Here is a 24580-nt window from a genome sequence, read left to right as displayed (position 1 = left end):
TGAAGCACTACTTCGGTCATTTGGACTTAATTTTTGTCTTAACTCTAATGCGTTTAGGAAACAAACATGGAGGTTTTTGAATTAAATTCAACCGCTTCTCTTCTCTGAGGCATATACGGTGTGTACAAACACGCGAATAAGATGTAAGTATTAAAACTACACACTCCTTTTATTTCGTGCGTAAAAGATTAAAATGTGAAATTAAGATTCTATGATACGAAAAGTTTTACAAGAAAGGAATAATTCGTTTATTCGTGTCACAGGGTTCCATCTAAATCTAAGAGAAGTGAATCTAGACGTTCATCGGTAAGTTTACATAAACATATGACTGTATAGCTAGTTTTTCTAGATTAGAAAATTATTACCTATTTCAACAGGGTATGTGTATCATTAATGTAATCTTAATTAAAATTTAATGATGTTGGTAGATTCTTAAATCACGTAAACCACGGCAACCATTGCAAAATGTAAATTTTGATTCTTCGTCCAACGAAAACAGTCCAGCTGCATCATCAAAAGTCAAAAGACGGGTTAGTTTTGCGGAGAAAAAACATGTCAAGTAAGTACTTGGTTTCATATTGTTCAACCATAATTCGTTGCTCTAATATTTTATTCTGTGTAGAGAGTTTTGTCACTCCACTGAACAAGGGACTGTATGGGATAATACATATGAGGAGCACGATTTTAGTTTAAAAAGATCGCCTCTAGGTGATCAGAATGCTGAAGCTGAATCGAAAGAAACTGCATTATACACTTCTAATAATGACTCCATATGTATTTATTCCGAAAAAAATTCAGATTATCCAAACAGTACCTATCTTGTAAATAATCAGCTATCGCAAAAATCTGCTGCAAGAGCCAATGAAGAAAATGACGATGCAAGCAGTGATTTAGATTTCACCAATCCAGTAAGATCTACAAAATTATTTAATATATCTCAACTTGGATCTGCCGCATTGCCAAATAAACCTTGTGTATCTGAGGATGCAATACCAAGTGGTACTGTTGCATGTAGCGACTCGGATGAAAAATGTGTGGTATGGCCTGATGAAGAATCTCAATCCAGACAAACTGTAATAACAAAAACATCCAAAAATATTAAGTCAAGCAATATTACGACATATAGAGATTCCGATGAAGAGGGCTGTGTGGATAATGTTACCGATAAATATTATTCCGAGTCGTGTTCTCACAATGTTAATTCTGAATTAGACAAGACACGTATCCAAGATTTATCTATGGAATTAACAGCACCAATATCTGTATCTTTATTATCTTCACATCTACATGCAGAAGAACGAAAGGAGCAGGATCTTAATGAAAGCATAGATAATTTAGATACAAATTGTGCTAATTATAATAATGTATCGATGGAAATTACCGAGGCTGTACCAATATTTACAAAATCTGTCGCTTCTAATTTAGGAATTTTCGAACAAGTTTCAACAATATTACAAAATTGCGAAAAACCAAAATCCGATACGGCAAATGCTCATAGCATGATATTTCCAACAAATTTACAATCTAATATTGTTTTTAAAGATATTTCTGAACATACACAAGATATAAACTATGCCAATGAATCAATGGTATTAACATCTGTAATACAGCCATTCACAGATGTCACAGACATATGTCGTATAAATAATACAGCTTCCGATACTTCAATGGAAAGGCTTCCTGTACCATCTAGAATGTATCAAAAAAAGGTTAATAAAAATATAATAAAAAGAAATTATCCGAGGAAGGATGAAACTGATAAGACTGAGATTTTTAATGATGTACTGATGGAAATGACAAAGCCTGTAGATACTATATTTCCAAATGTTTATAATGAGGAGAATTTTAAAGTAGACGAACCAATATCTGGAGATGATAGAACTATGTTGTTTAATAATGCATCCATGGAAATGACCAAGGCAGTGTCGACAAAAAGCAAACAAGATATTACTGATACAATCATTTGTAAATCATTGTCTAAAGAGAGTACACATAGTGAAAAAGATGTAAATATACCAGCCTGCTTTGATGAAGGGACTAGAATATTATGCAAGTCTATGGAAATTACTCAAGTTGTTCCTTTGCACCATGAGAGAATGTTACAGGTTGCGCAATCAAACAAAGGTATGTGTGATGATAAAAATGATAGAACTGAATTTTTCAATAATGTATCAATGGAAATAACAAAGCCAGTAAATGTAGCATCTTTAAACATTGACAAAGAGAATTTAAAATTCGACGAATCAAAGGTGTCGAAGGATGATAAAACTATGCTCTTCCATAATTTATCCATAGAAATGACTACAGCGGTGTCGACAAGAAACCAAAAAGAAATTACTTGTAAATCAATATTTGAAGAGAGTATATCTGGAGAAAAGGATATAAATAATTCAACCTGCTTTAACGAAGGAACCAAATTGTTGTGTAAATCCATGGAGTTTACCGAAGTTGTCCCGATTCCTTTGCACGATGAGAAAACGTGTAATACTACTAATACTCCCCACACTACACAGTCCACATCATTTTCCCAAACGTTGTCGAAAACAGTATCATTACCCACTGAAAATTCCGCGAGAATAGTACTCCAAACTGATGCACTTCCAAATGAAATAATTCAAGATATATCAATGGAAATTACTGCTGCAGTACCATCGACATTACATCTTACACAAGACGCGGAAGTACATAAAACAGAGAATTTAATCATTTCTACAAATGATCAAGTCCAACATCTAGTGGCAAATAATAATCTAAGAAATTCACAGAAAAATGTAACAAAAGAAAATTTTACAGTTTCAAGAGAAATTGTGGAAATACAAAATAGTCAATACAATGAATTGTCTAATATTTTCGTTATTCAGTCTTCACGGGATAATTTGGATCACTCTTTAAATGCAAACTTGGAAAAAACCAGCGATAAAAAAAGAATGTCTGATGAAAATGAAATATTACATTCAAAAAGAGTTCGTGGTTCTTTTAGTTTAGAAGTTCAGTCTTCTCAGGAAAATGATGTACATTCACTTCCAAGTACTAGCGCTAACTGTGTAAATAATATTGAACGTAATGATTGTTTTGTAAAAGATATAATGGATCATACGGAGTTATCGGACCTAAATCCTCTTAGGGATAGTCTAAATGAGATTAGTGAATATAGTTTCTTAAGGAAAAGTTTGCCATATCCAGAAAACAGTTTTGTAGAGCTGCAGTCGATTAAACCACCATCGTTCGTATGTTTAGACAGCGAGGAAGAAAATTCTTCCCGCGAAATTCAACAGAAACTTCAGTCATCGACCATCACTAACCGATTAATAATAAATAATGTAATAAAATGCAGCCTAATAAATTCGAGGGAAAACGTCGCAGATGATTATGTCGCAATTTTAACTGAAAAAGAGGAGTCAATAAATATTGAGAACAATCAAATAGAAGATTGTCACAAAAGCACTATATTAGATAAAACTGAAGATAATCAGGAAATTGATTGCCAGGCCAACACAAAGACAATTGTTAACGATGATCGATTTAATAAATTAAATTGTACAACAAAGAATATTAATGAAGAAAGCATATTATCAATGAATAAGAAGGCTGTACAAGATATTAACCATTGTACATCATTAATTATCAAAGAAAAAGTAATAGATGAAGACCAAGTAGATCAAAGAGAATGTATCCGAAAAAGGGTAAACGAAGATGTAAAGCTGCAGAATAATATTAAAAAGAAAGGACGGTTCTCGGATGAAAAAAGACAGGAGACAGAGAAATGCAATGATCATCTCGAAGGCACAGGAGCAGTAATCGAAGATCAAATAGATCCTGACGAATGTAGAAAAAATTTGATTGATGAAGTGAAAGGTACAGAACAAAAAGACGAATGTGCAACAGAAGAACTTGTAACGGCACATTTTAGTACAATTAAGGACATTAGAAATGAATCTTTAACCGAACAAGATCCCTTTTTAAAATTATTGCAAAAATTAGAAACGCATGCTACAAGGTACATATATGTTTTTATTATATTTTATTACATTTATATTTTACTTTTGCGAAAGGAACTCTAAAGAGAGCTAATATTATTTTGTTATAGTGGATATTGCATTGTGGACTATACGATATACTATAAGAACATCGCTAAAAAAATAATCGTTTTTGGTTTTATATCAAATTCATTATTGATAGTGACACACTTATCATATGATTTTAATGACTTCGAGAATAATTTGCTTAAAGAAATCAAAATTATTTCCCGTATTTCAGGTAATTATACAGATATCAATTAAAAGATAAAATTTTACAATATTTTAATTTTATATCTTTTAATGGCAGATGATGCAGATGTACTAATAAAGATAGTTCACAAATTAATTCTGGAGAAAGTAAACACGGAAATACTTACGAATTTGTATAGAACTCATCAAGACATTCTTCCGATGCTAAATTATATTTCGCAAAATGTGAAACTAGCGATGGATTTCATGTTCGATTTAAGGCGTTTGGATGATCTAAACTTAATGGAGATTGTTGACGACAAGTAATAATACATCAAATCATACTAAATGTGACACTTTTATTTAAAATATATTTATGATCAATACATCGATTTGTCGAAATTCTGTAAAATCTATTTATTTCAGAATTTCATTCGTCTCTCGAAGCAAACGGATGGATATTATATTGAACGTTACGATTAAAGTGAAACCATTTGATAAACTCACTCCGAATGATATCAACCTTCGTTGTCTACTGGGTAGAATAAAGTAAGTTCACAGAAAGATAATTTGAATAATAGTTGATAAATTCGATAAAATTTTTTTTTCTCTTTTTTTTGCAGAGAAACAGACATTAAAAACTTAATAAAAAATGTAAAAAGAGATCATAAATTCCTACGGAGGTATATGAACGATGTCAAAGATTATATTGATATAATGGAAGAGACTTTCAAATAATTTATCGAGAATCGAAAATAAAAAAAAATCTGGTTATGTCATTGTTTTTTTCGCAATCAAATTAGAAATAGAATAATTAAATTTTCTTTAATCATTAATATTCGTAAATAATCGCGCAATCGTTCACATTCGAAATATATTCGATGCCATAATAGCCAGTATTAAATTTTTTACTTTTATACTAGTACTAGTAATAAACTAGTGTATGTGTAAGTTGCATAATAGAAATACAATGTAAATAAATATAAAATATTTTTTATAAATTGTTTAATATAATACATAATAAAATTAATAATAAGAAAAAGCATAGAATATGCATAATTGTATAAGTATTATTATTATATTAATATTTTAATTTTCTCATACTTATGTTTACAACTCCTTGATCAGTTAAATTTTTTTTTAATTATATAATGCACTTTCATATTATACTATAACGTAATTGTATACGTGAGCGCACATAAAATTGCAAGACACAAAAGTCAATCAACTAGTTCCAATGCAGCCGGTCCAGAGAGCGCAGCTTTTTGTGCAAGCAACCCTTAGATAGTGTGCGAACGAACGTCTTTCATACGACTGGAATCAGAGCAAGACTCTATCGTGATCTTGAAAAACACTGTTACAATCAAGTGATATAATAACGAACTTTGATCGTGGAATTGATTAATATGAAACTGCAAAAATGACTTTATTACAGTTATCATTTTCATTTCGATGTCGATTAATATTCTCTAAAATCAATTACATTCAATTTTTTATTCCCTTTTTTTAGTCAAATTATAATCTTGTTTTATGTGAGCCCGATATTAAAAATGAGACAATATTAATTTAATAAGAATCGTATAAAATGTGTTTTAACTCGGATATTATTAATTCTTAAAATATCTAACAAGATTAAATTCCTTATATGAGAATCGCTTTTTTTTTTCCTGGCGTTTATTGTACGAAACTTTCAATCAGACTATCGCAGCTATTACTTCATTTTTCTACGATACGTATAAAGAACTTTTGCCAACTTTTATTAAAGATTTTAATTAAGAAAATTTTTATGAAGTTACAAGAATTAATTTCGCAATAAATATTAAATCTTTATTCATTAGAGATTTTAATTAAGAAAATTCTTATGAAGTTACAAGAATTAATTTCGCCATAAATATTAAATTTTTACGTTAATTATTTTAGATGCAATATTCGATTTCTGGCATGTTATAAACATCTCGAGATCTTGTTAAAGAAGTTGGACTTTCTTTCACCGCGACTATGCCAGTCTCTTGCTGCAGCGTGGGCGTAGAGGCCCGGTTTTACGTGATTTCGTAATGACGACGGCAAACAGATTTCCAGTATCAAAAGGCATTTCGTGAGGATCTCGAAGACCTTCGGAGCCCCCTACCATCCCACCTACTCTCTCTTTTTTTTCTCTTTCTCACCGGCTTCTGCTTCATCTTCTCTCGTGCATCTCGAAAACAGTACATGCGAAGATCATTTGATGTTACTTTTCATATCGCGGATACATTAATAATTATAGACGTGTTATTTCGTGGAAGTGGAAAGTACAGGGATATCGACAAGCCACAAAGCCACGTTTCCTCGTTAGATAAATTAAAAAATTAAGAATTTCTTAACTTTTCCTTTTAATCAATCAAGTTGATCGACGTCTTTATATTAGAATGTGAGGCAGAGTTTTTTTCTATTCCAAAGTTTAAGATTTTCGAAATTTTTTTATTAGAAAAAACGTCGGTCCGTTATTCAGTACGTTTAATAGGAGTTTTTCTTTCTCCAGTGGTTCACACAGTATCGTCGTCGTTTATCATTTTCGTTTCATCGTTTTTTCTCAAATCGTGGTCAATCGTGGTTGTGTTGTTAATTGTGACGATACCTGCTCCAACTCTGGTGGAGAGCCGGTACGGTCGAGAGCGCGACTATGGCAAGTGGGCGTAAGGGCCGGGAGAGAGAACGTCGTCTCGTGTTCCATACATGGCTATGCTATGTGGAAACCAAGAGACAGAGAGACGGACGGACCGACCGATGGGGACCGGGGGAGTCCCCACCGTGTGGACGGTGGAGGCGACGTTTTCTCGTCTCTCGAAGCCGTTTGCCGAGCATGCTGATCTTGACGCATAGTGCTTCGCAGCACGTATATCGTATACGATCATTCTAGTATTATTGTTCGAGTATTCGTGTAATTCGCGCGTTTCCTTCGAAGATGCGGTACCCATTTTCCACATGATTCGTCAAGAGTTCGCAGCCGACGAATTACGTGTATATGTGTGACAGTGTACATATATCCTACATAAACGGTATAAACGAAATTTCAACGGTCACTATTGGATGTTGAAAATTGTGTTATCATTAGCGCAGATTCCTCGAAAAGATTTCATGCATAATTATGCGGCGATATCGCGAGGGATAAAATATACTAACTGAGCACAGTGATCAGAGCCAAGTTTTAATTGAAATACCGCGCCAAACAGGAACATAAGGAAGAACTCGCAGAATCTCGAAGAAAGCCGGATAATATGATATCGGGAAACATTCGAATCTTTGAGGATTATTCTTCATTAATATAGTAATGATCGCGATATGCATTCGCCAACACTTGACCGGCGTGGGTGCTACTGGGTTCCTCCTCCGCTTTGAGACCGAGGTCAGATGTGGGAGGGTGTAAGGGTTGGCAACACGCTCGCAAGACTGACACATTATACATTAGAGGTATTATGATGCATATTCTCTCTTTAGCATTCTCTATTATAATCTCTATTATAATCCACAAGAATATATTTAAATAAAATGTTTCCATCTTTTCTGTAGCAGACACTTTCTATAAAACAACAGACATTTTATATTTATATATACTATGGGCTGTTATCTCGTAATATAAGAATACAAATATTTGCAATATGAATACATTTTTTGTATTGAGCGAAATTTTTGCTCATATATACATACATACATTAAAATCCCAAGACAAATTCGTCATCATCTTTTTGTGTCCAATCGTGAATTTTCTTTTTACAATTCTTTGTTTCTTCTGCCAAGTGAGATGCGTTTTTCAAATTTATCAATATTCTGTACCATCTCCCTCGTAGGATGTCGATATAACAATATCTCGTTTATAAATTCTATCGGACTTAACGGATTGGATTTAAGAGTAATTCTTCGGCGCAGCGACAGCACCTTTTCTACGGCTTGCCGGATAAAATCCAAAGGAATTCCGATGGATATTTTGGCCAAACAGGAGACATCAATGTCGCGATCGACACCGTGATATTTCATCAGTAGATTCTTATAGTACATATAAAGCGTATTGTAATCGGTGGTAGGCACCATTATAAATTTATCATAGAACGTGATGAAAGCGGCTGTCGCCTTATGAGGTCCTTCGGACAGCGAGAGAAATAGTATCTGTTAAATATGAATTTGTTATATAAATAATAATTAATATAAGTTTTCATTTATGTGTGCTGGATATTCTCTCGTAGTGCAATGTTTTAATAAATCTTGTAATTTACATTTTAACTCTTTACACAAATTTAAATTAAAGTTAAAATAAAATACGTCAATTTTTCAAATGAATATTAATCTGCCTTTTACAATATTGCACCAGTGAGTAACAGTATCTGTCCGGAATGTTCAACACTCTAAATCCTACGTTAACTCGCCGCCACCTACGTCCTCATACGGCGACCATATATACAGGTAGGAGGTGTTTCATTGATGAGCAACCTCGAGCGATCGAGATGAGAGATTTGAACGACGGGAGGAAAAAGAGAAAGAGAGAGAGAGAGTCCCCCAGCTAGTGTATGTGAACGAAGTGGCGGCGATTCATTCATATTGAAGAAAGATCTCAAACCGGAATAATAAGAATTTTACAAAGTGGGCGTTGCGTGATTGCGTACGCTTTGATACAGTCCAATTTAGGAGTACTACTCTGCGTTCTCACGATATATATTTCTAATGCCCAAGAATCTTTAAATATTGTAACACAAAGCACTGAGAGTATATAAATAGAACAATCGTGATATAGAAAGTAAATCATAGATATAAAAAAATAATTACTAGCAGAATAAAAAAAGATTAATTTTCTTTTTGTAACTTTACCTGGTCGCCTGGCTTAATGTCTTTTATTAGTTTAACAAAATATTTGGCGAAGCGCTTAGGTTGAAGATGTCTTTCCTCAGGTGGAACTTTTTTCAGCCAAGGTTTTTCGCCAGCATCGAGAAATATGATGGAAGGCGCGAAAACCCGAGCCACTTTAGAGATTATGTTGATGAGTCTCTGTTGCTTTTCCTTGCCCATATATTTATCTATCAAAACAGATGGTGATACGTCGAAAAGTAATGCGCCGATCTAGAAAAATTCAAAGAGATGAATACACAGAAGGAATACTTTTTAATTCATTATTATCATGGTACAAAGAAATGAAAAACTATTGCATCTCGTAACTAACATATTTTCAATATCTTTTGAAAAACATAGTTACGTGAGGAGATATAGATAAGACAATGAAAGATCACCTCTGAGCATATGGCATTGGCAAGTGCAGTCTTTCCGGTTCCCGGTAATCCATATATGCACACGGAACGCACGAGCGGTGCAACTTGATGTGTCTCCTTGGAAGTTAAAGGCAATACGCAATACTCTAAGACGAGTTGCTTTACCTCTCCAAGTCGATGTTTGTAATCTCGGAGCTCGCGACGTGCTTCGTAATTTTGATAGGAGAGATCGCCAAACCAATCGCGTAAAAAAATAGTTCGGTAGTTTCTAATGACTTTAGCTCGTAGAAGCTCGCTGAAGAGATCCTCGACAGCCACATCCTCCAAAATGTCCTTCCTTCTTTTCATTTTGATTCTGTCAGTTGTTTTTCCTACATCAATACATCACAATAATTAATTCAAATTCAAATTTTTGTTCAATGAGTGCAAAATCCTTAATTATTAGGTTCCGTCGATCACTTTGATCCATTGTTGGAATCGTGAATTTCGCCTTATCATTTGCATGATCCTTCAGTAATGCCTTGTTTAATAATTCCAGCTCGACCCTCATCAATTCGTCCACTATCCCCCTCATTTCGAGCTGCAACTCGTAACAAAGTTTCTCGGTGATTATATCCAGATATTCCTGCTGCGGATCTTTCTCGTCACGAAAACTCCAGTTTCGAATGAACTCGACGTTTGTCTCCACCAAGCAGGACAGAGCATCTGTTTGCGGCATTTTCCAACCATGAATTTCTCCTTTGATAAGCTCAGCTTTGGGAACTGGCGCCATTTTCTCAGCCGTTCTGCCTTTTTCTTTGGCTTTCTCTTTTTGTAATTTTTCTATTAAATATTCCTGCGGCGTCTTGGTCTGTCCGGTGGCAATCAGCACGCTGCCACCAAATTCCGCCGCCGGAAACACGTCGTAATGTCCTACCGTGTCGTACCAAATGACGAACCACTCACGAATCTCATCAGTGATATCCTCCATTAATCCCGGACCTCTGATTTTCAGGAGCTTTTGAGAATTATTGTTTTTTGTAAGTTTTTTGTAAGTTGTCTTTTAATCCTTCTTTTATTCTTTTTTTATTCTTTTTTTATTCTTTTTACTTTTACCTTTGTTTTGTATTTTTTTTTTATTCTTTCATGATAAATAAGAGTAGAAAATTCGCGATATAAATTAGAAATTCTGTTTGGAGAACTTACCCTTGTACGTTCGTCGCTGATTGCCTTCTTCATGCGTGCATCGAATATGGGCATTAGAGCACGTCGTCGCTGAAAGTTTTCATCGTCCTTGGCGAACGTCTTGTTGCAGCGCCAGCTTGGTATCGTCATACCCAAAGCTTCTTCGAGACGCGAAATTCGTTTTTTTGTAGCTTTTCTAGCGACATAACGCCGCCACGCGCGTTGTATCGTCGTCGCTGATTTAACGTATTTGATTCGATCTATTTTTCTCGGTATTATCTCCCCGGTCCTCACTTTCTTGTTGTAATCGTACATACGTTTCACTATGTGAAATTAGCACAAATAATTAATAGGCTGCAAATGTAAAAAAGTTAATAAATAATTAATATACTGCATGGATTATATTTCTTTCTCTTTCACACACGAGTGTTCCGTTTTTTATTTCATTTTATTATAATGAAATTATTTATTTATTTTTGCAAGTACCATCTGTGCCATAGCAGCGTCCCTTTCTGGCTCTCTCGTGGCTCTGTATCAATAATATCGCGTTACGCATAGTTCTTTCAGCGGCAAGTTTCGCTTCTCGGGCGGCTTTTTCCTCTGGTGATTCGCGGACTAATTCTACTTTCGTCGTGGGTTGTGCGGGGCGCACTCTTCTTCGAGCGGCGCGCGTCTTTAACGTCTCATCCTCCACCTCGGGCAAACTCTCGATGTGGATCTGTGAAAGACTACGCTCTCTCATCTTTGGTGCTGGATAATTAAATTTACAAATTTTATCTAAACTTTCAAATTGAATTTTTTAACATAAATTATATTTATTTCAATATCGTAATAAAAGGTTTATTATCAATAAGAAAAATTAATTGCGAACCTTTGTCAAAACTCTCCATTAATTCTTGAATAAATTTTCTGCGTTCCTCTACACGTTCTCGGCCAGACACCGATGCAAACAACTCGACGTCATCCGGCGTGAATTTCATTTGAATTAAAATATCGTCAGGCCATCTGTGCGTAGATAATATTTCTTTATAAATTGTAATTGAATGAGCAAACGAAAACCTGATAATCCGTACAATCCAGTTAAAAACGTACTGATAATCCGTATAATCCAGCTTGACAATTTCCTGTTTATATTCTAGCATTCGTCCAATAGCGCAATCTAACATCTTTTTAATTAATTCCCGTTTCTGCGTCTGGACCATTTGATCGTAACACGTGATGAGTCCTCTTACAATATTTTGGTATCTATACGTATTAATTCAATTGATCAATCATTTCAGTGCAAATGGTTAATATAGTATCATTCTTTATATTATAATTAATTAATATTTAAATTTTTCTTTACATACACACATACGCAAGGTGTTTTTACAAAGTTTGATTTGTGCACGTACCTCAGATACATAGACAACGCTGAATTTAAAGCATTTCTTTTATTTAACGATGCATTTTTTTGCAATCCTCGTTCGAGTTCTAACAGCTTTTGCAAATCGTTTCTCGTGATAAGCCATAACTCGTTGTAATAAACGTGAGACATCGACTTTAAATATGATTTTCATGGATATGGATTTTGTAGAATTTTGTTCTCTTTTTATCCTCGCAATTTGGAACTTGTCATTTTTAAATCGTGGTTATCAATGATGGACGTTTAAGAATTTGCGTTTGTCAACTAAAAACAAAATCGAAATTTTATTTGCAGTATTACTTTATATTGTCAAATAGAGAAATATTTTCTGTATGGCAGATGATCGTAAATGCAATATATATACCTATCAAATATTTCTTTTCAGAATGCCGAAATTATTTTGGGACCTATTCGCTTTAACATTGATAATGACGGCGTCATGTCTCGACGCAGAGGACAATGTCACAATGACAATAGAGATGTCTACATTGATGGCAACATTGACAACAAGTACATCCATACCGACGATCACCGAAGAAAATGCATTGTCGTCGTCGGTGACTGTGACAACGCAAGACGATGGCATCCCGAAAAATCTGTCCCACGTATCACCATCACCATTGCCGTCGCCATCGCCGTCTTCGCTGTCGTCTTTCTCCGATACTGCGTGGGAATGTCCGAATATCACAAAAGCAGGCGTGGAGTGTTCTTGTGACTTTCCACATACGCTCAGATGTACCGGCGATAGAACGGCACTGCAGGTAATTACGACAAACGATATAAGTATTGCCATCATACATACATCAATATACGTAATAAATACTATTTTCATAGGCGTGGCAAAATTAATTAGTTCCATTTTTTAGTCTTGTGAATTTTTCTCGAGACTAAATTTTAAAAAAAGTAACAAAATACAGGAAGATGCAGAATTGTAAGCTCAATATTATACGCTCTAATGTTTGCATCACAATCGAGGTCGTTACTTTTTAAGCAACGACAGCAACGATCAAGAAAAGCGTGGGTGGTATAGATTGCCAATGAAATACAAGTCGTATACATATATTATTCAAGAGTCCATTGTGCCCGCTTCTCTTTTCGTCCCTTCCCCTCTTGTCACTTGCCTGCTTGATCTTCCTTATTTCATGTTGCTTGCTGCATCCGTCATTTTTATATATTGATAATGAGTATTCTATTATCAATTGCACTTTTTTTGCATAGTGATTTTTTTAAACTTATAATTTTTATACCCCTTGAAAGAATAGACCGCCATAAAAACAAAAGATGTATCAGTCTGTAAATTTGGAGATAAACGATATTTAGAAAGAATAAAGAAATTATTATTATTATCTCTATTGTTCTTTTTAGACAATCAGCGAACATTTAAAGCATAGTCAACCGGACACAATATCATTATTGGATGTGACCGTGACAGGGATTTCCGTATTACCGGCATATTTCCTCGAAGATGTGGCACTTCATGGATTAGTCGTCTCCACCGGCGAGTTGCGACACGTTCACGAAAACGCGTTTACCGCCCTGGCGCGACCGTTACAAGCGTTAGGGCTGCCCAGCAATCTCCTGGATTCAGTTCCCACGATCGCGCTATCACATCTGGTCGGTCTGGACCGATTGGATTTATCTCACAACAAATTGAAGACATTAGAAGCGGACTCGTTCAAGGTATTATTTGATTGCGAGAAATTTGCGAAATAAGATGTTATATATATATATAAAAGTAGTTTTAAGAAAGTCGATTAAAGAGTAACGAAATATATTCTCTTTCAGGGACTGTCAAATTTGACTTATCTAGACTTGTGCGACAATCTGCTGTCACAATTGTCGCCGCAGGTTTTTTTGACATTGCCGGCATTGCGTTCGCTAAGAATGCGTGGAAATCACCTGAGTGTTTCTGCGCTGTCTGCGTTGAGAGATCTGAAGCGCTTGGAAGAACTAGATTTATCGAACAATCGACTGCTGGGCCCGATGGGTCCAAATCTATTGCCACAAATGCCCAAACTACATTTTCTTACAGTTTCAGAAAACGGTCTCGTCAATGTTCAGCAGGGAGCTCTCATGGGTCTGAGAAATCTCACTTATCTGAGTTTGAGTCACAATCAAGTAAGTGTTGGTTAAAAATTAGATTTAAATTAGAAAAATCTTGTTTAAAATAATATAAAAAAAGATTAGTTACTTTGAAATTATTTCAAGTCATTGTTAACGTTAATGTTCTGATTCGCAGATTGACGTGTTAGAGGATCATTCATTTAAGTACCTGTCGACTTTAACACGACTGGACCTGGCGAACAATCGCATCGTCGCTGTGTCTAGTGCTTCCTTGGCCCATTTAGAAAAATTAATTACTTTAGATTTAACGCACAATTTTCTACGTGCGTTGACGGCTGATCTGATAGTGCCATTGAAGAGTTTACAAGATCTACGATTAGATGACAATGACATCACAATTGTGGCGAACGATGTGCTAACGTCAAAACAGCGCCTCAAGAGACTCTCTCTCGCCGACAATCCGTTAAATTGTGATTGCACCTTACTGGAGTTTGCTAATTGGCTAGCAAACTCCAGCCTTGTGGAAGAAGATAAGTCATCGGCAGTGTGTGCGACACCGCCTGCTTTGGAGAACGGTATCCTGACGCAAGTACCGCCGGGCAGTTTGCTTTGCGGCGAGCCGACACCGTCCATGGTGACTCGAGAACCTCCGACTGCAGGTGCACAGCTGAGTCTCAAAGAATTTCGCTACGACGAGTCGACTGGCATCAATTTATTATGGCATGTGGAGCAGTGTGCCGAACGTTACACTTGCGATTCGCTTATCGTCTATGAAACAATTGGCGACAGTGAGATCCAAACGGAGTCCAGCCCGCTGCATTGTGATTCCCGAATGATGAGAGATCCCTGTATCCTGCCAGTCACCATACCAGCCTCTCTACACCTGCAATTAGGTCACAAGTATCGTTATTGTGTAGTTTTGTTAGTACCCACTGTCTACGACGACGTGTCTCTCGGTCTCGGTTGTAGCGACGTCATCGTTTTAGAAAAGACTCGAGTCTCGACGGAAGATCGGTATAACGCGAAAGAAGGAGATTCTCATTCTCCAACGTCCACGCAGACATCTCTTGACTCATATTCACGAATCACCGGCGTTCATGTAAACGTATCTGATAAGAGCTATTTGCATATCAACGTACTTCTCTCCAGAACAAAGGACATGGATTTATCATCGACATGCCAACTGTCCATTTTTGTATTCGACGAGGTCACGGTGGTGCATCGACAGAGACTCAATTGTAGCGCCGCATCCGTCATCACCGACGTACAAGTATCGTTGCCGGGTTATTACAGAGTGTGCGCCAGCTTGGATGAATTTATCAACATTATCGTTATGTCTAGCAACTTGGCGGACGATCGCGAGAGATTCCGTTGCGTTGAATTAGTCGAACAGGGCTACAGCAAGCGAAACGTCGAGGTATTTATCATTATGGCCGTGATCGCTGCTACCGGTGTTCTTCTTGTTATCCTTGCCGTGCTCGGTAGAAATCTCGCAAGACGTCTGCGACATCCGAGGATACAGGCGCAATGCTTCCTGCCGGCCCAGGAATTCGAAATTACCCATAAAGCTCATTATATCAAACTCCTGGCAACGACAAAAGTTTAACGGATATTGGTGATAAATTCAATATTATTTTTAGAATTCTCTCTCAAGAATCAGAATACAAGAATTCAGAAATATGAATAGAAATATAAAAGCAAAACTTACACATTCTCTCCGGTGAAATACTGAGGTAAAGGAGTATATAACTTATTATTCTATATTTCTATATTTTACAAATTGCGTTCTTTTGTCTTTCCAGATAAGAATGTGAAGCAAAAACTAATTTTAGCGTATACTTAGGTGTTTATTATTTTATATTTTTAATTATATATGTTCAAGTTAATTACTTTTAATTCTGAAATGATAATAAATACAATTCATTCAAGTTTTGTATGTATGAAAGTTTTTAATTTTGCCAAAAATTTTGGAAGATGATAGAAGATGTAAGTTTTGTTTTCATATGCTTCAAATGTATTCTCCAAGATTGATCTAAATAAATATATGTGTATAATATGCAGTATAATAGGTTAATCTATGGGAATATTTATTGTAAAAAGTATTGAGAGATTCTTTAACATTTAAACACATTTCAAAATTAATGAATTATTTTTCACAAAATTTTCATTATTATATCTTAATATATTTTTATATATATTTAATAATTTAATATAGATTATATAATATATATATGTATATATAGGCGCACATACATCAAGTGTCTAAACTTGAGGCAAGGTCCGAAATTATATCTTCTCATTTTGTAATATAACTATACACATATATATATATACACTAAGTAAATCTCTATTGGTGTTACATGCTGTAAATATGTTTTATTTTATATGCTCATTTTTAATATCTGCAAACACATCGTGTCGTGTACAGTAATAAATATATATATATATATAATCATTACTAGCTATTATATTATTATATCTAGTATCGAGTTATTTCGTTTTGTTTACTAAATATCGATCGAGAGATGCAAGATGAATATGCTTCTCATAGCAAATGAGAGTATAAATAAATGTTTGTTTAATATATCTTTGTGTCATCTTTTTCATTCCTTTCGATAAATGAAGGAGAAAATATCAATTTAAGTATATATATTACCTCAATAAGCTAGATTTCAAACCTAAAAATACGCTACATATCGACATTACGATTAGGTTAGGACAAGTTGTCTCCGTAAGCTTTACGCAGAAATTTAGAAAATAAACATGTAGCGTCATCTTTGAGAGAATGGTTCAAACATTAAGTTAACCGACAGCTAGTAAATACAACCATCACGATTACCAACGTTAAAAACTACATATAATTATATAAGATATAATATAAACGGCACGTGACTTCGGCATTTCGGTAACCTAACCAGTATTATTTGTTTACGCAGGTTATGGCAAATTATTTGATACATTTCTAAAAGAACCTTTTTGTTTATCTGCAGTATTAAAATTTTTTGCTGCCATTACAAGTGCCTTATCAAAATAATTTCAAGAAATATTATACAGTAATAAACATTGTCGAGTGAATTTTTTTACTTTATATTGTCAAATTGTACAATTACGATGGACAAGAACGACAAATTGCAAATATTAAAAAATGCTATAAAAAGTTATCCCGACTTTCCCGAGCCTGGAATTATTTTCCGGTAAGAATTAGAGTAGTTACACATGTTAAAAGATCAAGCACCATTTTAATTTTATAATGATTCCTACTTTCTATTATATCATGTAAATTATTAATTTTCAGAGATATATTTGGTGTGTTTCACAATATCGTAGCATTACGAGCAATGAAAGATTTAATTGTGGAGCACATTTTATTCCTTGAAGTCGATTTAATTGTAGGATTAGATTCACGTGGCTTCCTTTTTGGTCCTATAATTTGCATGGAATTGGGCAAGCCTTTTTTACCTATTAGAAAAAAGGGTAAACTTCCAGGCAAAGTTACTCAACAGAAATACGTATTGGAATATGGAGAGGTATAACTAAAATATTAAGGCAAGACTGAAATATTGATTATTGTCACTTCCTATGTATAAATAAATTTTCTTCTATTTCTACAGGCTACATTTGAATTACAAACAGAATTCATCAAAAAAGATATCAGAGTGCTAATTGTCGATGATTTACTGGCAACTGGAGGTAAAATAAAATTATATTACAATGAATATACCAATAAAGGTCAACAAAATATCAATAAAAATATATTATTTAAAGGTACCATGGCTGCAGCAGTGCAATTACTAAAATCAGTAGGTGCTGATGTAATTGAATGCTTGGTAATAATGGAATTGACTTTATTGAAGGGTCGAGATAAGCTAGGTGCTCCCGTTCATTCCTTCATACAATATGATCATTAATAAATAATTTGTAATATTTGCAAGTACAAATACTTGGTTTATAGACAAAATCAAATATATAAAATTGTATGCTTTTAACAATGCAATAAGATGCATTAATATTATACATTCCACATTAAAATAAAATATTTTTCTATACATGCATGTACATATACAATATATCCGTGCATGTAGTTTCTTATATTTTGTATATTATAATGTAAAAATAGTGATTTGTAAAAATTTACAAATAATTTTCGAGAAAAAAATAAACGACAAATTAAAATATATTATTTCTATTGTGCGATAATTATATTAAAATATATTATTTCGCTTATAAACTTAGTTGCTTTTACATTACAAAAGTATATTCTACTAATTAATATCCGTCTTTGATCTATGAAATCTCAGTAAATCCAAGAAACTTTGCACTTCATACTCGAGCATTGTTACATCTTGTTGCAATTTTTTATAATTTTTTGAATCAGCAGCTTCATAATTCGAAATTATATCTTCCACAAGCTTGCATTTATTACATTCTTGTTTCCTTCCAGATAGTGAATCAGAATCTTTATACAAATGATAACAGAACTTTTCTTTTTCTGTATTTGGTAGTAAGCTGTGCCATTTCCAATTTAAATTATTAACATGTTCTTGAAAGCATTTTTGTACCTCTGAAATGTAAGTAATCAATTGTTTCATTCCAATATTTATAATTTTTCTAAATTAAAGAAATTAGTGAGATTAGAATATTATTACGAAAAGCTTTAAGATATTAGAGAAAGGAATATAAATGGAAATTTAATATATTTTACCATTTATTCTTGTTTCATGAATTTGCTTTGCAAAAGCCTCAGTCTCTGCATGTAATCTTCTCTTTTCAAAATCTGCAACCTTACAATTATATTCTTGCAAACTTTGCTCTTGCATTTTTAATTGTCTCAAATCTGCAATGCTGAGATTTTCAGTAAGAAATTTTGGATATTCTTTTGATATAAACCAAATATAAGGTCCACTATGATTTAATTGCAATAGTTTATCCCTGAAATAATAATTTTCCGAACTTGTGTAATTAATTTTTACGATATTATAGCGTCTTGCACTATTACCTTAGATAACAATTAGGATGCATTCGTTTTGGTATCTCCTGATCTAGCTTCCTCGCAATCTTTAACAAATCCTTGGCTCTGACATGACTTTGAGTGTTATAAAACACTTTGATATCTCCCGATGACTTTATTAAAGAGATAATATTTTCTCTCGAAAAAATATTATACGCAACGACACACATCAGTAGCAGATAAGGTTTTTGAAAAGATATCAAATGATCCCACAAAATCAGCCACTCGTCTCCCGACAGTACTTCGCTCATTGTAGTTTGAAGTAACGGCCATGCATATTCGCTACTTGTAATTCCATGTTCGCAAAAGACGTTCAATAATGTAGGATCAGCTTCCAGGAGAATATTCTCAATAATCCCCAAAATATTCAATGGTGGCAAAGGATGATATTCAAACCACTTTTGGCAATAGTTTAGTAGTATACTTAAAATCAACTCAAAGGCAAGTAAGGGGTCTTTCTAAAACAAATAAATATGTCTTAGTATGTCTTCTATAAACCAAACAAAATATCCGTTTGAAAATAAAATAAGTGGATATACCTGAAATACCATGAGAAATGGAAAAATTAAGTTGGGAAGAAACGGACTCTGTATTAGCAGAGGACACCATTGCAGCAAGCAATCTGTCGTCATGGCCAACAGCGATGCTTTGCTTTTGTCTGCCAAGGGAAGATTTCTTAAGGTATTCAATGCAAATCTCCCACGCGTTACCTTACTTGCCAAGGCAACATAAGCGTTTTTATTAGCTGGTAATTTTAAAATAGTGGACCAAATTAATGTACGATATTTCTCTGGATACTCTCCGAATTCTTTCAAAATAGGCATTAGTCGTTCCATTTTTAATTCCTGCTTCATGCTTCGTCTAACGTACTCCAAATGATCATTTACTTTGTGCGCATGTACTCTATATGGTTTTAACAATCTGTTAAATTGAAAACATTTTTTCGAAATTACTTTGTCCGTGTGCATTATGTTTAAACATCCTTCCTGATCTATATACGCTATATATCTACCAGTGGGTGACATTGCAAATTTCTTAATTCTGTCGATAGGGACAGCTGTCTCAAGAAAAGTTAATGCATTTATATCACAAAATTGAAGAGTACATTTCGCGGATAGAAATGCAAGGATTTTATTTGCTCCACCGTCTAATGGACATGGAACGACAGCTAATTGTTTTGCCTCAACAAAATTATTAGGCAAACATAGTTTTCTTAATAAACTCCAATCGTATGTATTAAGAATGCTTATGTTTCTCGTACCGCCCATTATCATAGCTCTTCCATCTCTTGTGAAGATAAAATCTTTGATGTAACGTATACCGAATATCTTTGCATCGATTTTGGTATCCTTATGCAACTGTCGTAACGTCCAAGTCTGCATAGTGTCATTGTGATATAGCACGACGATGTGACCCACATTTGAGAAGGCAGCTTTCTTGACAGCGTTCTGTATCCTAACTTTTAACTGATGAGCTTTATTGTAAGATCTCAGATCCCATATTATTACCTCATTTCGAGAACTCGTTAGACAATAATTTTTATAAAAGGAAACGTGTGTCGGTGCCAATTTGTGACCGGATAATAAAGAAAACTCATTGACGTCCGTATGAAGCTTCCAAATCTTTATGTCACCACTTTCGAGTCCTATCAGTATCTCCTCTGTACATACAGGATTAAATGCCAGAAGGGTAGGTCGTCCGATTTTGCACAGTATTTTGTATATCGGAACATCCCCAAGCAACTCGATGTAATGTAAATATCCTTTAGTATCTACCGCAATCAGGCATTCTTCGTCATGATCGAAAGACATTTGTATAAAATTGAGTCTAGCTGATAGACTACAATGTTCCTTTTTGACGATTTTAGGTGCATATTTGTAACTGTCGTTACTCTTAATTAACTTATTCCAGCCACTATTGTACATTGTAATAGAAGTACATAATCATAAACATGAACAAAAGTTAAACAGAATTATTATCTCTAGATTTTTTTTTAACGTATCTTATATTTCTGTTTACTATTATATTGTTAATTTTTCATTTTCAATCATGCAAAATAACATTTGTCTCGGATTTAATGTAATATTTATATAAATAAAACACATTTTCTACCCAATATTTAACAATAATCCAGTTGTGTCAGTAGCGTCAAATGATGGCTTTTAGAGGTTAGACGCAGATTGTATTATTCTCTGATTGTGTGTGCAGTGTGTACATGTACCGCTTGTCACATGTGTAGCAATGTGTAAGAGTCATAATATAAGTTCCGAAACTCGTCGAAAAATTGTATTTAATGAGTGTGTATACACACACATACATATTTATATACATATATGTACTACATTCGTCAATAATGAAGAAAGTTTTGGTTACCTCAAATAATAGAAGATAAATTTAATTATTAAATAATAGAGATATCGATCTACATGCGCATATTTTATTTCCAAAAAAGCGCAAAATTGATTGACTAACGTCGTAGTTAATCCTTTTTCATCCGTGTTTACTTGTGTAATGTAAAAGCATATGAGAGAGGCATAAAATGAGTTTGGCGAGTGCCTTCTCATTGCACGTGATATTCTATGGTTTTTTGACGATGATAGTCTCGTATCAATTTAATCGCCTAAAAGTCTTTTTTTATGTGAATTCTCTCGAATCTCGTAACCAACAGATTATCTACTTATAATGGTGAGAAATGCTTCAACTATGTAAATTGCTAACTTGTTATTTTTTATTGATCACATGTGTACATCATACTTCGGATTTTGTAAGCGCATGATGAGGAATGTTTATGTCAAGAATAATACATATTTTTATGTCTCTCAGTGTCTCGAATCTTTTCAAAATTTCTTGCTGAGCTTTATCATTCGCATAGTACCTAAATATAACATAATATTGTATTATATGTTGTACTTCACTTCTAATTCATAACGCTATGAAAATCTTTGCAGTCTGTTGCTGAATTTTTAAAAGGCCTTCCGTCACACGATGAAAATAATTTTGCAAATTTTCATACTGATAACGGAAATCGGACATGTGTGAAGAGACCATCAGTCTATCTTCCTACTAAGGATTATCCTTCCGAACAAAGTCAGTACATTATAGTGTAATACGCATGATATTTTAATACACATTAGCTAATTTCTTTATGTTTACAGTTATAGTTACTGAGAAGACCACTATTTTATTGAGGTATCTTCATCAACAATGGGATAAAAAGGTAAAGAGCAGTTAGAACATATATATGTATATATACTGCTGCAAATGATAAGACACTATATATTTATTAGAATTCAAGTTTGCATGTATATTAAATAGTATAACATAAATACAAATATTATTTTATAATAACATTTATGTAAAATAAATTGTTGACGCAGCCAATTTTTAATTTGATGAAAATTGTGGATTCTGAGTTGGCCATATTATAAGATTTTTTCCTTGAAAAGCAAGAATATATCGTAATTAAATAAAACTAGTATTATTTTCGTATTAATAATGAATAGACACCTGCCTTTATTCTAAAGCTTACCTTGATCATTTTATCAGATAAATTCATACTTCACTGTTTGACATATTTGACATATTTGACAACAATATTGATTCTCGGATCTTTATAGTATACATAAAATTGTAACTTTCAATTTACTAACATTAATATTGCTTTCTATTTTGTATATAGCTTGTAAGTTTTTCACACACATTTTCTATAAAATTTATGTGCTCTTTAAAACAATTTGTTATTCTTGCAGTATAACCAGCTAATATCATTGTGCCTGAAAATGTATAATTTTCTTATTACAGTTTTGAGAATTGATTCTATTGATTAATTTATTTCAAATAATTAATATTAAGTTCTAGTCAATACCTGTTTATAGCATTCTAGATTTTTTATCATATTTTCAACTCAAAATCCTTTCTTCTTTTCAGAGATTGTAAAAATAATATTTTTAATTAATTAGAACTATCGAAATTTATATTTTTTTTATTAGTGAATATATTATATCTACATTTTTTTCCGGTGAAGATAACAGAATAAAATATAATGTAGTTTGTACTTTTCGCTATTTTATAACTTTTTTTTCTTATTTATGTAGAAAGTTTGAAATGACTGACACTGACTTCTCATTATATGTGCTAAATTCTTTTCTTTTAGTTTTGATATCTGTAAGACAGGTTTCTCTAGTATACTATTTTTCCTTATTAGTTTTCTTGTTTGCCTTTATTTTAAATCATGCAGGTACAAAGGCAATTGCACTGATGTATAAGTGCCTTATCATTTTTAGCCAACAGTATATTAATAATGTTACGAGTATATTGCAAAATATTTTTATTAAATAATCTTTTACGGATATTTTTAATCACAAATATAAAACTTTGTAGAATGCAGATAGAAAAAGAGAGTTCTTGTCTACCAATGGCGACTCCCAGGATGATGCCTCTACAGTACGCAGTAAAAGGCCACGTCTTGATCTGAATAACAGTCTTTGAAATATGTTACATTTTGCATACAAACATATATTCTTGGATAATTTACACATGACATAAATCAATTCATTGACGGACATATTTGGTGGTATAAGATTATACATCACTGCTTTATTTATGGAAGTAAAATGTAGCATGTTTGATCATATCTTTTAGTATTCATTTTTTTAATTTTAATTATATAAAAAAATTTTATTAAAAATCGACACGCAAGACATGATAAAATAATATGTTTTTACGTGCGTTTTTTATGCCATCTAAATTGTCATCATTATTTTAAATGTTATTTTAATTTTAATTAACGTACCAATTGTAATTGATACAGTAATTGTATTGTTTACACCGCATGTTTTCCTTCATAAGCATTATTATTTATTACAGGGAAAGATTAAATTTATTTAAAAAAGATAGCATAAATGTTGACACAATAAGTTCATTATTATTATTATTATTTCGAATTTGTAAAGCATTTATCTTGTTCTAAGACACTTGTAAATTTTTTACGCAGTATTTATTATATTAAAATTCGGTATAATGATAATAACAATTAAAATAAGAATTACATTTTAATTAATTTACAATAATAGTTATATTTACAATAATAATTATTATTATAATTGTATTAATAATGGAATTAACATTTGAAATAAATTGTTTTATATAGTTATTATAGATTTTATTTTAATTTTATTACAATATATTTATGTGTCAAGATCTCTATAAATCAAGATCAAGATCTCTATAATGAAATATCTTATCTTAATTGTATGTTATTGAACATATTAGAAATATATTTGTACAAATATTATTTTGCGATCGTTGCGATATGTATATATAATTTCTAAAAAGAAATAAATTATTACATGAAAATTTCATTTTTTTTTACATATTGACGTAAATTGAAGTAGACTTACCTAAATGACTTCGAAAAATAAAAGTTTTAATCGATGTTCTTTAATTAAGAGTTTATACTTTTAGAGAAATTTATTTTAAAAAAATTTGCGGTCAAAGTTTC

General features: G+C 33.1%; 5 protein-coding genes and 1 long non-coding RNA gene across 11 annotated transcripts; 3 read left to right on the top strand and 3 right to left on the bottom strand.

Moving 5' to 3' along the window:
• The first annotated feature begins 33 nt into the window (after window positions 1-33).
• Window positions 34-16126, top strand: LOC105450861. 3 transcript variants are annotated; one of them, XM_011690937.1, is made up of 12 exons: window positions 34-143; window positions 264-306; window positions 429-559; window positions 623-2124; window positions 2296-3997; window positions 4088-4257; window positions 4327-4531; window positions 4635-4757; window positions 12394-12769; window positions 13374-13688; window positions 13794-14126; window positions 14248-16126. In XM_011690937.1, coding segments are annotated over exons 1-12 (6333 nt in total). In that variant the 5' UTR covers window positions 34-141; the 3' UTR covers window positions 15679-16126. The 3 variants fall into 3 exon arrangements, with proteins under 3 accessions (XP_011689239.1, XP_011689238.1, XP_011689236.1); XM_011690936.1 differs by having other exon boundaries at window positions 623-3997; window positions 14248-15489; window positions 15558-16126; XM_011690934.1 differs by having other exon boundaries at window positions 623-3997.
• Window positions 7662-12463, bottom strand: LOC105450859 (putative IQ and AAA domain-containing protein 1-like). 3 transcript variants are annotated; one of them, XR_974503.1, is made up of 11 exons: window positions 12373-12463; window positions 11998-12272; window positions 11696-11848; window positions 11475-11608; window positions 11090-11353; window positions 10625-10926; window positions 9899-10436; window positions 9461-9810; window positions 9045-9293; window positions 7893-8348; window positions 7662-7764 (listed from the first exon to the last, which is right to left on the bottom strand). XR_974503.1 is itself a non-coding variant. In XM_011690933.1 (10 exons), exons 2-10 carry the CDS (start codon window positions 12138-12140, stop codon window positions 7956-7958), a joined length of 2526 nt encoding a protein of 841 aa, XP_011689235.1. In that variant the 5' UTR covers window positions 12141-12272; window positions 12373-12463; the 3' UTR covers window positions 7771-7955. The 3 variants fall into 3 exon arrangements, 1 of the variants encoding a protein (XP_011689235.1); XR_974502.1 differs by having other exon boundaries at window positions 7897-8348; XM_011690933.1 differs by lacking the exon at window positions 7662-7764 and having other exon boundaries at window positions 7771-8348.
• On the bottom strand, window positions 12679-13544 carry LOC105450860. The gene is made up of 3 exons (XR_974504.1): window positions 13456-13544; window positions 13130-13299; window positions 12679-12763 (listed from the first exon to the last, which is right to left on the bottom strand). It is a non-coding gene; the product is annotated as an uncharacterized LOC105450860 (long non-coding RNA).
• Window positions 16127-16967: 841 nt separating the features above from the next.
• LOC105450858 (adenine phosphoribosyltransferase) lies at window positions 16968-18120 on the top strand. The gene is made up of 4 exons (XM_011690932.1): window positions 16968-17266; window positions 17368-17599; window positions 17684-17762; window positions 17838-18120. Exons 1-4 carry the CDS (start codon window positions 17184-17186, stop codon window positions 17978-17980), a joined length of 537 nt encoding a protein of 178 aa, XP_011689234.1. The 5' UTR covers window positions 16968-17183; the 3' UTR covers window positions 17981-18120.
• A 109-nt stretch (window positions 18121-18229) lies between these two features.
• Window positions 18230-21657, bottom strand: LOC105450856 (TBC1 domain family member 31). 2 transcript variants are annotated; one of them, XM_011690929.1, is made up of 5 exons: window positions 21454-21657; window positions 19620-20994; window positions 19069-19538; window positions 18775-19001; window positions 18230-18633 (listed from the first exon to the last, which is right to left on the bottom strand). In XM_011690929.1, exons 1-5 carry the CDS (start codon window positions 21642-21644, stop codon window positions 18335-18337), a joined length of 2562 nt encoding a protein of 853 aa, XP_011689231.1. In that variant the 5' UTR covers window positions 21645-21657; the 3' UTR covers window positions 18230-18334. The 2 variants fall into 2 exon arrangements, with proteins under 2 accessions (XP_011689231.1, XP_011689232.1); XM_011690930.1 differs by lacking the exon at window positions 21454-21657 and adding an exon at window positions 21193-21433.
• Window positions 21645-24001, top strand: LOC105450857 (DET1- and DDB1-associated protein 1). Its single transcript, XM_011690931.1, has 4 exons — window positions 21645-21765; window positions 22029-22167; window positions 22236-22297; window positions 23461-24001. The coding sequence occupies exons 1-4, from the start codon at window positions 21763-21765 to the stop codon at window positions 23566-23568; spliced, it is 312 nt and encodes a 103-aa protein (XP_011689233.1). The 5' UTR covers window positions 21645-21762; the 3' UTR covers window positions 23569-24001.
• The last annotated feature ends 579 nt before the right edge of the window (window positions 24002-24580 follow it).

The sequence above is a fragment of the Wasmannia auropunctata genome, unplaced genomic scaffold (assembly GCF_000956235.1).
Source record: "Wasmannia auropunctata unplaced genomic scaffold, wasmannia.A_1.0 LD336055.1, whole genome shotgun sequence".
NCBI lineage: Eukaryota > Metazoa > Arthropoda > Insecta > Hymenoptera > Formicidae > Wasmannia > Wasmannia auropunctata.
This window is presented reverse-complemented; position numbering and strand designations above follow the sequence as displayed.

What these genes read in the sequence shown, in the direction of transcription:
- LOC105450861 (XM_011690934.1), top strand. An exon ending in GCGGAGAAAAAACATGTCAA is followed by an intron (nt 560 to 622) that starts GTAAGTACTTGG and finishes TATTCTGTGTAG; the next exon opens with AGAGTTTTGTCACTCCACTG. An exon ending in TTAGAAACGCATGCTACAAG is followed by an intron (nt 3,998 to 4,087) that starts GTACATATATGT and finishes ATTTTGTTATAG; the next exon opens with TGGATATTGCATTGTGGACT.
- LOC105450859 (XM_011690933.1), bottom strand. Translation starts at nt 12,140, where the DNA reads ATGTCTCACGTTTATTACAACGAGTTATGGCTTATCACGAGAAACGAT. An exon ending in GATTCCAACAATGGATCAAA is followed by an intron (nt 9,811 to 9,898) that starts GTGATCGACGGA and finishes GTATTGATGTAG; the next exon opens with GAAAAACAACTGACAGAATC. An exon ending in ACATTAAGCCAGGCGACCAG is followed by an intron (nt 8,349 to 9,044) that starts GTAAAGTTACAA and finishes CATATTTAACAG; the next exon opens with ATACTATTTCTCTCGCTGTC.
- LOC105450858 (XM_011690932.1), top strand. Translation starts at nt 17,184, where the DNA reads ATGGACAAGAACGACAAATTGCAAATATTAAAAAATGCTATAAAAAGT. An exon ending in GAGCCTGGAATTATTTTCCG is followed by an intron (nt 17,267 to 17,367) that starts GTAAGAATTAGA and finishes ATTAATTTTCAG; the next exon opens with AGATATATTTGGTGTGTTTC. An exon ending in ACGTATTGGAATATGGAGAG is followed by an intron (nt 17,600 to 17,683) that starts GTATAACTAAAA and finishes CTATTTCTACAG; the next exon opens with GCTACATTTGAATTACAAAC.
- LOC105450856 (XM_011690929.1), bottom strand. Translation starts at nt 21,644, where the DNA reads ATGAGAAGGCACTCGCCAAACTCATTTTATGCCTCTCTCATATGCTTT. An exon ending in CATCCTAATTGTTATCTAAG is followed by an intron (nt 19,002 to 19,068) that starts GTAATAGTGCAA and finishes TTATTATTTCAG; the next exon opens with GGATAAACTATTGCAATTAA. An exon ending in TCATGAAACAAGAATAAATG is followed by an intron (nt 18,634 to 18,774) that starts GTAAAATATATT and finishes CTTACATTTCAG; the next exon opens with AGGTACAAAAATGCTTTCAA.
- LOC105450857 (XM_011690931.1), top strand. An exon ending in GGATTATCCTTCCGAACAAA is followed by an intron (nt 22,168 to 22,235) that starts GTCAGTACATTA and finishes TTATGTTTACAG; the next exon opens with TTATAGTTACTGAGAAGACC. An exon ending in ATCAACAATGGGATAAAAAG is followed by an intron (nt 22,298 to 23,460) that starts GTAAAGAGCAGT and finishes AAAACTTTGTAG; the next exon opens with AATGCAGATAGAAAAAGAGA.